This window comes from Hemitrygon akajei, chromosome 11, assembly GCF_048418815.1.
Source record: "Hemitrygon akajei chromosome 11, sHemAka1.3, whole genome shotgun sequence".
Lineage (NCBI taxonomy): Eukaryota > Metazoa > Chordata > Chondrichthyes > Myliobatiformes > Dasyatidae > Hemitrygon > Hemitrygon akajei.
In genome coordinates this window covers 18,404,440-18,417,267 of record NC_133134.1, presented here as the reverse complement: position 1 = coordinate 18,417,267, position 12,828 = coordinate 18,404,440, and the positions used below count along the sequence as shown (strand labels likewise).

At 41.7% G+C, this 12,828-nt stretch overlaps 1 protein-coding gene across 3 annotated transcripts in view; it reads right to left on the bottom strand.

Annotated features, from left to right (window-relative positions):
• The window catches only part of zc3h7a (zinc finger CCCH-type containing 7A), a 104,879-nt gene that overhangs the window by 51,603 nt on the left and 40,448 nt on the right, over positions 1-12,828 (bottom strand). For 2 of the 3 annotated variants that reach the window (XM_073060314.1, XM_073060312.1), the window contains exons 3-5: positions 11,459-11,498; positions 2,820-3,014; positions 1,919-2,077 (exon numbers count right to left, since the gene is read on the bottom strand). In XM_073060314.1, the coding sequence (XP_072916415.1) occupies positions 1,919-2,077; positions 2,820-3,014; positions 11,459-11,498 (394 nt within the window). The remainder of the gene's footprint in view (positions 1-1,918; positions 2,078-2,819; positions 3,015-11,458; positions 11,499-12,828) is intronic. The other variant, XM_073060313.1, reaches the window with a different exon arrangement.

The following is a 12,828-nucleotide window of genomic DNA, read 5'->3' as shown; positions in this document are numbered from 1 at the left end:
ATGTAGTACCCTGCTTTTGGGTATAAGTATGACCTTTGTAAACCGACAAATTGGGAGTTGGCTACCTTACGCCCGAAGTGTGTGGGGCTGCGAACTCCTCTCTGAATAAAAATCGCTTCAGAGGTAATTTTGTGTCTCTGGTGTTTTTCCTCAACTGAGCAGGTTAATAATTTCAGGTTGACATGGGGATCTTTTCTCGAATATTTTCATAACTCTCACCTAGATTGACAGGTGTTTGTTCTTTTTCCCCTTGATAATCAGACCCTACTTTTCCAGCTTTTTTAAAAAACGTTTGTTTTTTTCTGATCAGGTAGCAGGCTGCCCCCCCCTTTTTTTTTATTACAATATGTAGTTCTGGGGTAATAAAAGTGTATCTCATATAATGGTTGGCTTGGAGTTGGATAGGTGATGGATTGGGTGCTTTTCTTCTTTTCTCTTTTCTTTCCTTTTTTACTATGGGTGACTTGCTCATTTGTTAAGACATGTATTATTGTTATTTTTATTTATATGGCAATTATCCTTCTATATATATTATTGATTTTCTTTTCTTCATTGTAGTTTTGTAGAAAATTATAAATAAAATATTTTAAAAAGGCAAACGGCATTTTGATCTGCATTACAAATATGTTTTTTTTTTAAATAGGAAGGCTTTGAAACAACTGTACAGGCCTCACAAGGAATACTGCACATTAAGTTTGGTCCACTTACTTGCACAAAGATATACAGTAGTAACACTAAAGGTAATACAACGGAGACTCACTCGGCTCATTCTTGGGATGGGATGGATGCCCTACCGCAAGAGTCTAAATAGTTTGGGTTAGGATTCCTCAGAGTTTAGAAGGTTGAAAGCTGACCTTATTCAAACATATAGAATACTAAGGAGGCTTGACAGGGTGGATAATTGAAATGTTTTTGCTAATGCAAGAGTCTTAAACAAAGGGACAAGCTAAGAAAGGGTCTGGTCATTTAAAAGTGAGGTTTGTAGAAATTTCTTCCAGCGGAAGGTGGCGGAACGCTGGAATTCTCTGCTGCAGTATTTTGTGAAAGCTGAATCGTTAGAAGTACTTAAAGTGAAGGTCGATAAATACGTGACAAATAGGGGGATAGAGCTGTGAGGAGAAATGGCATTGAGAAGAGCATAGATGAGTTATGAACACTGGATGATTGGGAAAGCATGAAGGGCCTAATCTCTATTTTCTTGTGTTAAGTTCCTTTTACAATGTGGGTTTCTCTTAAGTGTTCCCAGTTTCTCCCACATCTGAAAAATGACCCCCAAAACAGGTCGACACCAGGAGAATTAGAAAGGAGATCTTATGGGTAGAGAATAAATGAAGTAATTACAGGAAAGTAAATACAGGGTAAGACTGTTAGGATTGCTTTGATTGTCAGTATAGACAGAACAGCCTGGCATGAGAAATGTGAAGTATGATTATGAAATAAAAAATTCAAAGTAAATACATTATCAAAGCACATGGATTCATTTTCTTGTGGGCATTCACAGTAAATACAAATAAACACAATAGTCAGTGAAAAATCTGCATAGACAAACAACTACAAAAAAAACCAAAATAGTAATAATAATAAATATTGAGAACATGAGTTATAGAGTCCTTGAAAGAGAGTTCATTGTTTGTGAAAACAGTACAGCGATTGGGGTGATTGAAGTTATCAGCACTGGTTCAGGAGTTGACGGTCGAAGGGTGATAACCTGGTTGTGTGACACCTAAGGCTCCTGTACCTCCTTCGTAAAGGCAGCAACAGAAAAAAAAAGAAATCCCATGCCTAATTTATCCTCCACTTAAAATTACTTTAATAAAATACTTTAAAATAAAATCACAATGCAAGACTGACATGTTGAAAGTTTTCTGGAAAATAGGTACAAAACAGAAGATGGAGATTTAAATGGTAGTTCTCTTACATGTGGCACAGCCAGTGAGCACTTTGCGACAACATCATAGGCTTCTTTATGTCTTCCTAATTCTTTCAAGGACTTTCCTTTTCGGAAGAGTGCTCTGCAGTTATTATGATTCAGGTGTAAAGCTTTGTCACAATCTTCTAGTACTTGATTATAGAGACCCTGAAATGACAAGTAGTACAATGTAGAAACTTAGAGGATGACGAAAACAATTACTTTTGACAATCAACAAAACTTAACAATGAAAGCAAAATAATCTTTGCTGGAAGAGTCAGGAACAGCAAAGGATCAGTTGTGATGTCAATAAAGATGAAAAAAAGCATCTTGTAAAAATGCCTTTCAAAACAAGTTAAATAATAAAATTGCCATCATAAGAATAATAAGACCATAAGATATAGAAGCAGAATTAGGCCATTTGGCCCATCGAGTCCATTCCACCATTTCATCACGGCTGATTCATTTTTCCCCTCAGCTTCCATCTCCTGCCACTCCCTCTATCTATCTCTTCATGCCCTGACCAATCAAGAATCTATTAACCTCTGCCTTAAATATACACAAAGACTTGGCCTCCACAGCCACATGTGGCAATGAATTCCACAGATTCACCACACTCTGACTAAAGAAGTTCCTTCTCATCTCTGTTCTAGAAAGACGCCCCTCTATTTTGAGTCTGTGTTCTCTGGTCGTAGAGCTTCCCACCATAGGAAATACCCGCTGCACTTCCACTCTATCAAGGTCTTTCACCATTCAATGAGGTCACCCCTCATTCTTCTGAATTCCAGTGAATACAGTCCCAGAGCCATCAAATGCTCTTCATGATGAAAAGTCTCGTTATTCCTGTCAAACGTTACCAAAATTTCTTAGTAAAAAATTCAAACTATGTAGCAATTTTAAAATATCTTACCATATTCAGATAGCAGGCAGCACGATTTGCATAAAGCTTCTCTATTACTCCATTCACAATACTGATTTCTTCAGATGCATACTCAGCCACATTCAAGGCCTCAGTATATTGATTCAAAGCCTCTGCCCATTTGCCTTCTCTAAACTTATCATTGCCCTCATCATATAAATTTTTCACAAGTTCTTGAAGAAATACCTATAAAGAAAAATTATGTAAGTGCAAACATTAAGTTACACATTTAGAAACTTACTCTAATGCATTTATTTACTTTGACTTTATTTATGAAATGCAAGGACAAGACAGGGAACTGTAAGTCTAACATCAGTGGTGGAAAAGTTAATAAAACGGATTCTGAGAGACAGGATCCAAATTCATTTGGAAAGGCAAAGACTGATTAGCGATAGTCAGCATAGCTTTGTGTGTGGAAAATCACATCTCACCAATATGATTATTTTCTTTTGAAGATGTGACCAAGAGGAATGGTGAAGGCAGGGTTGTAGACATAATCTACAAAGCCCTTGAAAAGGTCCCACACGGTAGGCTGGTCCAGAAGGCTAGATCACAAGGGATCCAGGGTGTGCTAGCTAAATAGATACAAAATGACCTTGGTGATAGGGGTCAGACAGCGGTAGAGAACATTGTTTTTCAGTCTGGAGGCCTAAGACCAATAGTATGCTGCAGTGGTGTTTGTCATCTATATTAATGATCTGGTTGAGAACGTAAGGTTTGTAAGATTTGAAAAATAGGTGGCACAGTGGAGAGTGAAGCAGGTTGTCTAAGATCTGAACAGGATCTAGAGCAACTGAGAAAGTGGCCAAGGAATGGTAGGTGGAATCTAACTTGGTTAAATGCAAAGTGATGCACTTTGCTAAGTTAAACCAAGGCAGGACTTAAATGGCAAAGCACTAGGGAGTGCTGTACAACAGAGACCTTTGGGTACACGTATATAGTTCCCTGAAAGCTGCAATACAGGTAGACAGAGTGAAGAAGGTGTTTGGCACGTTTGCCTTCATTGGGCAGGAAGTCAAGTACAAGAGTTGGGACGTCATGTTACAACTATACAAAAAGCTGATGAGACTGCACTTGAAGTTTTGCAAGCAGTTCTAGCTAAAGGAAGGACAACATCAAGCTGGAAAAGCTGAAGAAAAGATTCACAAGGATACGAGAGGGACTGGATGTTTCCCCTGGAGTGCAGAAAATTGAGGATGAGGGCTTTAGATAAAATAAAAGACTATAGTCTTATTTTCCCTTAACTATGGGGGTCTAAAGCTAAGGGGTATAGACTGGTAGTGAGAAGGGAAAAATTGAAAGGGGACCCATAGAGAGGGTAATGGACATGTAGAACAAGTAGCAGAGGAATGTATAATTTCATCATAAAAAAAGTATTTAGACAGGTACGTGGATAGGAAAGATTTACCACCACAAGACATGGGAGCAAATTAGGCTATTCAGCTTAGAGTCTGCTCCACCAATCCATCATGCTGATCTATTATCCCTCTTAGCCCCAATCTCCTGCCTTCTCTCCAGAATACTTAACACCTTGTCAAATTAGGAACCTATCAACCTCTGCTTTAAATATACTCAATGACATGGCCTCCACACTGCCTGTGCCAATGAATGACACAGATTCATTGCCCTCTGGCTAAAGAAATTCCTCCTTATCTCTCTTCTAAATGCACGTTCCTCTATTTTGATGCTGTGTCCTCTGGTCCTGGACTCAACCACTACAGGACTAAACATCCTCTCCACATCCACTCAATCCAGGCCTTTAAATATGTGATCGGTTTCCATGAGATCCCCCTCATTCCTCTAACTTCCAGCGGAAATAGGCTAAGAGACATCAAACACTCATCATATGTTAACCCTTTCATTCCTGGAATCACTCACATGAACCTCCTCTAGACCCTCTCCAATGCCAGCACTTTTTTCTTTGACAAGGAGCCCAAAACTGCAAACAATACTCAGCATGGTCTGACCAATGCTTTATAAAGCTTCAAAGCCTCAGCATGAGTCAACTCAAGTCACTTTTTATTGTCATTTCGACCATAACCGCTGGTACAGAACACAGCAAAAATAAGACAACGTTTTTCAGGACCATGGTGCTACATGAACAGTACAAAAACTAAACTGAACTACATAAAAACAACACAGAAAAAAACTACACTAGACTACAGACCTACACAGGACTGCATAAAGTGCACAAAACAGTGCAGCCATTACAATAAATAATAAACAGGACAATAGGGCAAGGTGTCAGTCCAGGCTCTGGGTATTGAGGAGTCTGATAGCTTGGGGGAAGAAACTGTTACATAGTCTGGTCGTAAGAGCCCGAATGCTTCGGAGCCTTTTCCCAGACAGCAGGAGGGAGAAAAGTTTGTATGAGCGGTGCGTGGGGTCCTTCATAATGCTGTATGCTTTGCGGATGCAGCATGTAGTGTAAATGTCTGTGATGGCAGGAAGAGAGACCCCGACGATTTTCTCAGCTGACCTCACTATCCGCTGCAGGGTCTTGCGTTCTGAGATGGTGCAATTTCCGAACCAGGCAGTGATGCAGCTGCGCAGGATGCTCTCAATACAACCTCTGTAGAATGTGATAAAGATGGGGGGGGGGGGGGGGGGTGGGAGATGGACTTTCCTCAGGCTTCGCAGAAAGTAGAGACGCTGCTGGGCTTTCTTTGCTATGGAGCTGGTGTTGAGGGACCAGGTGAGATTCTCCGCCAGGTGAACACCAAGAAATTTGGTGCTCTTAACGATCTCTACCGAGGAGCTGTCGATGTTCAGCAAAGAATGGTCGCTCCATGCCTTCCTGAAGTCAACAACCATCTCTTTTGTTTTGTTCACATTCAGAGACAGTTTGTTGGCTCTGCACCAGTCCGTTAGCTGCTTCACCTCTTCTCTGTAAGCTGACTCATCGTTCTTGCTGATGAGACCCACCACGGATGTGTCATCGGTGAACTTGATGATGTGGTTCGAGCTGTGTGTTGCAGCACAGTCGTGGGTCAGCAGAGTGAACAGCAGTGGACTGAGCACACGGCCCTGGGGGGCCCCTGTGCTCAGTGTGATGGTGTTGGAGATGCTGCCTCTGATCTGGACTGACTGAGGTCTCCCAGTCAGGAAGTCTAGTATCCATTTGCAGAGGGAGGTGTTCAGGCCCAGTAGGCTCAGCTTTCCAATCAGTTTCTGAGGAATGATTGTGTTGAATGCTGAACTGAAGTTTATGAAAAGCATTCAAATGTACACGTCTTTTTTGTCCAGGTGGAGGGTGATGGCAATGGTGTCGTCTGTTGAATGGTTGGGACGGTACGCAAACTGCAGGGGGTCCAGTGAGGGGGGGCAGCAGGGTCTTGTTGTGCCTCATGACAAGCCTCTCGAAACACTTCATGATGATGGATGTGAGAGCAATGGGACAGTAGTCATTGAGGCAGGACACTGAAGACTTCTTCGGCACAGGGACGACGGTGACGGCCTTGAAGCACGTTGGGACGATGGCGCTGCTCAGGGAGATGTTGAAGATGTCAGTAAGAACATCTTCTAGCTGGTCTGCACATCCTATATGCACTCTGCCAGGAATATTGTCTGGTCCAACAGCTTTCCGTGGGTTGACCCTGCACAGGGTTCTCCTCACATCAGCCACGATGGGACACAGCACCCAATCATTTGGAGGAAGGGTGGACTTCCTCGCCGCCACGTCATTTTCCGCCACAAAACGAGCGTAGAAGTTGTTCAGCGTATCTGGGAGGGAGGCATCACCCGCACAGTCAGGTCATGTTGTCCTGTAGTTGGTGATGTCCCGGATGTCCTTCCACATGCACCGCATGTGCATGCTTTGCCTCTCTGATGGCCCAGGACAGTTTGGCCCTCGCTGTTGTTAGGGCTGCCTTGTCGCCTGCTCTGAAGGCGGAGTCCCGGGTCCTCAGCAGCGCACGCACCTCCGCGGTCATCCATGGCTTCTGGTTGGAGCGTGTAGTGATGGTCTTGGACACAGTGATGTCATCGATGCACTTGCTGATGTAGTTAGTCACTGAATCTGTGTACTCCTCTAAGTTGGTGGAGTCGCCATCGGTTGCAGCCTCCCTGAACATGTGCCAGTCAGTGTGCTCAAAGCAGTTCTGATGAGCAGAGATGGCTCCTGCTGGCCAGGTTTTCACCTGCTTCTGAACTGGTCTGGAGCGCCTGATGAGCGGTCTGTATGCTGGGATTAGCATAACAGAGATGTGGTCTGAGTAACTGAGGTGGGGGTGGGGCTCCCTCACTCTTATGACGTCCTCACTCTTATATTCCAGTGCTGCAGAAATGAATGCTAACATTGCATTTGCCTACCTTACCACCAATTCAGCCTGCAAGTTAACCTTTAGGGAATCCTGCACAAGGATTCCCGAGTCCCTTTGCACCTCTAGTTTTCGAATTTTCTCCCCATTTAGAAATTAGTCTACGCCCTTATTACTTCCGCCAAAGAGCAAGACCATACACTTTGCTACACTATATTCCATCTGCCACTTCTTTCCCATTCTCCTAATCTGTCCAAGTCCTTCTGCAGATTCTCTGCTTCCTGAACACTACCTGCCCTTCCACCTATCTTCATATCGTCCACAAACTTGGCCACAAAGCCATCAATTTCATCATCCAAATCACTGATATATAACATAAAAAGAAGCAGTCCCAACACCAACTCCTGTGGAACATTACTAGTCACTGCCAGCCAGCCAGAAAAGGCTCCCTTTATTCCCACCCTTTGCCTCCAGAAGGCCCACCAATCTTCGATTCACGCTAGTATTTTTCCTGAAATACCATGGACATTTAAGCAGCCTCACGTGTGGCACCTTGTCAAAGGCCTTCTGAAAATGCAAATAAACAACATCCCTGACTCTCCTTAGTCTACCCTGCATGTTATTTCCTCAAAGTATTCCAATAGATATGTCAGGCAAGATTTCTCCTTAAGGAAACCATGCAGATATTGGTCTATTTTATCATGTCACTCCAAGTACCCTGAAGCTTCGTCCTTAATAATGGACTCCAAAATCTTCCCAACCACTGAAGTTAAGCTAACTGGCCCATAATTTCTTACCTTGTGCATCCCTCCCTTCTTAAAGAGCAGAGTGGCAATTGCTATTTTGCAGTCCTCCGGAATTATTCCAGAATCTAGTGATTCTTGAAAAATCATTACTACCACCACCACCACCCCAATCTCTTCAATTACCTCTTTCAGAACTCTGGGGTGTAGACCATCTGGTCCAGATGACTTATCTACCTTCAGACCTTTCAGCTTTCCAAGTAGCTTCTCCTTAGTAATAGCAACTATACTCACTTCTGTCTCCTGACCTTGAATTTCTGGCATACTGCTAGTGTCTTCCACCGTGAAGACTGACGCAAAATACTTATTAAGTTTGTCCACCATTTCTTTGTCCCCCCCATTACTACCTCTCCAATGTTATTTTCAAGCTGTCCAATATCCACTCTCATCTCTCTTTTACTCCTTATATATCTGAAAAAACATTTAGTATCCTCTTTGATATTATTGTCTAGCTTACCTTTATATTTTGTCTTTTCTCTCCTTATGGCTTGTCTCGTTGCCTTTTCAAAAACCTTCCCAATCCTCTAACTTCCCACTAATTTTTGCTGTATTATATGCCCTTTTTTGCTTTTATGCTGCCTTTGACTTGCCTTGTCGGTCTCATCTTCATCCTCCCTTTAGAATAATTTTTCATCTTTGGGATGCAACTATCCTATGCCCTCCGAACTGCCCCCAGAAACGGCAGCCATTGCTGTTCTGCCACTAACCCTGCTCACGTCTCCTTTCAATCAATTTTGGTCAGCTCCTCTCTCATATCTCTGTAATTCCCTTTCGTCAGCTGTAATATTATTATATCTGACTTTTATATTCTCCCTCTCAAACTGCAGGATGAATTCTATCGTATCATGATCACTGCCTCCTAAGGGTTTCTTTACCTTAGGCTCCCTAATCAAATCTAGTTCCTGAACTGCCTTTCCCCTAGTGGGCTCAACCAAAAGCTGCTCTACAAAGCTCTATCATAGGAATTCAACAAATTCCCTCCTTTGGGATCCAGCACCAACCTGATTTTCACAATCTACCTGAATTGCCCTTTCTATTTCCCATTGAAATTTGTACCCGACATCCTAGTTACTGTTCCCACCAGTCTTTTAACCCTTGCAATTTCTTAACACTACCCACAAGGATTCTACATTTTACGATCCTAAGCCACCTCTTTCTAAGGATTTTATTTAATTTTTTTTTTACCATTATAGCCATCCCAACCCCTCTGCCTACTTGCTTGTCCTTTCGATGCAACGTGTATCCTTGGATATTAAGCTCCCAACTATGATTTTCTTTCAGCCACAACTCAGTGATTCCTGCCAATCTCTAACTGTGCTGCAAGATCATTAACCTTAGCCCGTATATTGTCCATTCAAATATAATACCTTCAGCCCTGTATTCATCATTTTTTCGATTTTGCTCCCATGTTTCACTTCAACTCATCTCATTGTCTGCAATTTTGCCCTATCATCTACATGTTTTTTCTCACACCCTCACTCCACACTGTATCTACTCGAATACCAACTGGCCCAGCCTCAGCTCTATCACTCCAGTTGCCATTCTCATACCTAATTAGTTTAAACCCTCCCTAACTGCTCAAGCAGATTTGACCACAGGGTATTATCCCCTTTGGGTTCAGGTGTAACCTGTCCTTTTTGTACATGTCATACCTTCCAAAGAAGAGATCCCAATGATCCAGAAATCTAAAACCCTGCCCCCTGCACTAATTCCTCTGCCAAGCATCCATCTGCCAAATCATCCTATCCTCACAGGCACGTGGCACAGGCAACAATACAAATATTACCACCCCAGAGGTCACTGATTTTCAGCCTTCTACCTAACTCCTTAAATTCTCTCCTCAGGGCCTCCTCTCATTTCCTACCCATGTCATTGGAACCAATATGAACCACGACTTCTGGCTGCTCACCTTCCTCCTTTAGAATGCTGGAGATCTGATCCGAGACATCCCTGACCCTGGCACCTGGGATGCAAAATACCATCTGGGTATCTTTTTCACATCTACACAATTTCTTGTCTGCTCCTCTAACTATAGAATCCCCCATCACTACAGCACTCCTTTTCACCAACCCCCCCCCCCCCCCACCTCCATTCTGAGCCACAGAACTAGACTCCATACCAAGAGTGTATTTGGAGGGATATGTGCCAAATGCAGGCAAATGGGACTAGGCAACAAGGTTGGCATGGATGGCTTGAGCTGAAGGGCTTGTTTCTGTGGTTTATTTCCCAAATAGGTACGGCTGCTCATGCAATTCCCCACTTTTTCTTTGATAAAATTCCACTGTTTCTGCCGGTATCTAATCTCAAGCAATATTTTTTGTCCTTCTGGACCACTTGAGAAATAATACCTAAGCATTAACCACATCTTGGGCACCTAGTAGGTTCTAACTCACATTCCACTGCAAAGACAGGTTATAAACCATTATCAACCATACTCAGCATAATAAGCTTTAAAATGTGTTAATCCTGAGAGTTCGAAGCCTTAAGAGAGAAGTGTTTTGGAATGTATACTCCAGAGGTTGCAAATATTACTAAACTTACAATTCCCATTAGCACCTCAGAACACAAATAGTTTACTTTCTTGGCAAGCCAAATGTGTCTCAATGGCTAAGTGTTTTCTCAATATTTATATCCTCTCATTATTCTTCAAAGAGTTATTTTCCATTTTTACACAAGAGTGGTTCTGAGATTTTATTGGAATGCATGCCATTATGACAATTAAATCACAATGTCTGCTGCACTGGATTTGCAACAAAAATCAATTATAAAGTTTCAAATTACATAATGCTTTAGCAGGAAAACAGACCATTCGGATGTACTCTAGTATTTTTTTGGGTGACAAGACTCCTATTCTTAGAAATTAGATGGAACATAACAAAGAGCATGAGAACCAAGTGTGTCTTTCCTAATCATGGTGGATTGAAAAGTAAATGTATCATTACACACTATTAAGAAAATGGCCCACATTATCATCAGTTTAAATGAATGGATAGAACATCAGATTCATGCCGTGCATCCTTTTTTGTTCATCTTTCCCTTTTGAAATGCAAACATAGAATCTAGCCAAAAATAACCCAAATAACTTTTGCGCATGGGGGTGGGGTTGATGTTCTTGTTGCCATTTGCGCGATTTGTTTTTTTGCACGAGGGGGGGGTGATGTTTTTCTTTGAACTGGCTCCATGTTTTTTTTGCTTCATAGCTGTCTACGGATAAGATGAATTCAGGGTTGTATACTGCATACAGTACATTGATAATAAATGTACTTTGAATCCTTTTAAATATTCTGATTTACTGCACTACTAACCTCGGAAACACAATTAAGACTTTATTCTGCAAGTTTAGAATTCTAATCAAGTTTAAGAATGATCTTCTCCTCCACCATAAATTTAACAGTAAAATTATTCTCTTATCCAGTCACAGGACATTAGCGGCATCGAAATGGCTGACATTTAATGCTCAGCCCTAACTGCTGCTGAACAGGGATGGCAATTAAGAATCAATGGTTAAGGAAGGTATTAAGGAAGTTAATGAATACACTTCGAAATATTTAGAAGACATTTATTTTACCTCATACTCCTTCTCTGTACCAGGATAGGGCAGTGTAGACCTGCAAAAGGAAACCATTTTTAATATAGCTGACACACACAAATATCCCCCACCCTACTTATCCCATGAATGTTAAGCAATCAAATAGACTTTGGTATCCATCAGCATCTAAAAATGCTAAACAACAAGTGCAGATTAAAAAATTTAAATCTTTATTAAGCTACATTATACTTTTTGTTAATTAGAGCATCAATCAACTTCAATGCCATAAACAACTTCAATTTTAAGCAAGCATCTGTTAAGCAAACATTTCCTAACTCGTAAAGTGTGCAACAGTATCTGCATTTTAATGGGTGATCTCGTTTACAGAAGATTTAACACCAGGAACAAAATCGGACTGAAAAAAAGGAAGATAAATGGAGGGGAGAAGACCAACTGAAAGATGGGGTACAGCAGGGATTCCTAACCTTTTTAATGCCATGGATCAGTAACATTAAGCAAGCGGTCCATGGACCTCAGGCTGGAAACCCTGGGATAGGGGAAAAGAAAATGTGAAAGGAAAATGGAGATCAGGTGGGGGAGAGGAAGAGAGAGACAGAAAAAAAAATTGAATAATACACAACAAAACACATGCCAATTGATTTCTTGGTTTCAAGTAGCCTGGAATTAAATGATCATATTCTCCTATTGTAGGAGTTGCTGGACTGGACAAGGCCTTTTCGCAGTCAAACCTTAGGGGTCTCTTAGTCATCAGCTGTGATAGGGATTGATCAAATTATCGATGAATGAGCATTGACCAAATTCAGTAATGAACTCCAAGAACTGTATCTGGTCATCAAGAACAATCATAAAACATGTAAACACTAAGATATATAAGATATAGAAGAGTAATATTGACTCAAACTGAGCGGACCGGAACTGCAAACTATCAACCATTCTGACCTCAGCACACCTCGGATTTCTATACATGAAGACTGAATAAGGTTTGAGGTCAGATATCAATAGGCACAAATGCCTCAATGAAGTAGCAAGGTGCCAGGCAGGGTACAAACAAATTTTGTGTTTACATCAGATTCAGATTTCTGGATCATTGGGACCTCTTTTGGGAAAGGTGTGAACTGTACAAAAAGGACAGGTTGCATCCTGGCGGGCAGGTTTGATAGAGCTGTTGGGGAGGGTTTAAACTAGTTTGGCAGGGGGGTGGGAATCAGAATGTGAGTGCAGGGATTAAGGTAGAAGGGCAAGGGCATGATGCTAAGAGTTCTGAGTTGATGAGGAAGGACAGGCAGAGAACAGAACATAATTGTAGCCAGTTAAAGGGGTTGAAATGTGTCTATTTCAACGCTAGGAGTATTAGGAACAAGGAGGATGAACTTAGAGCATGGATTAGT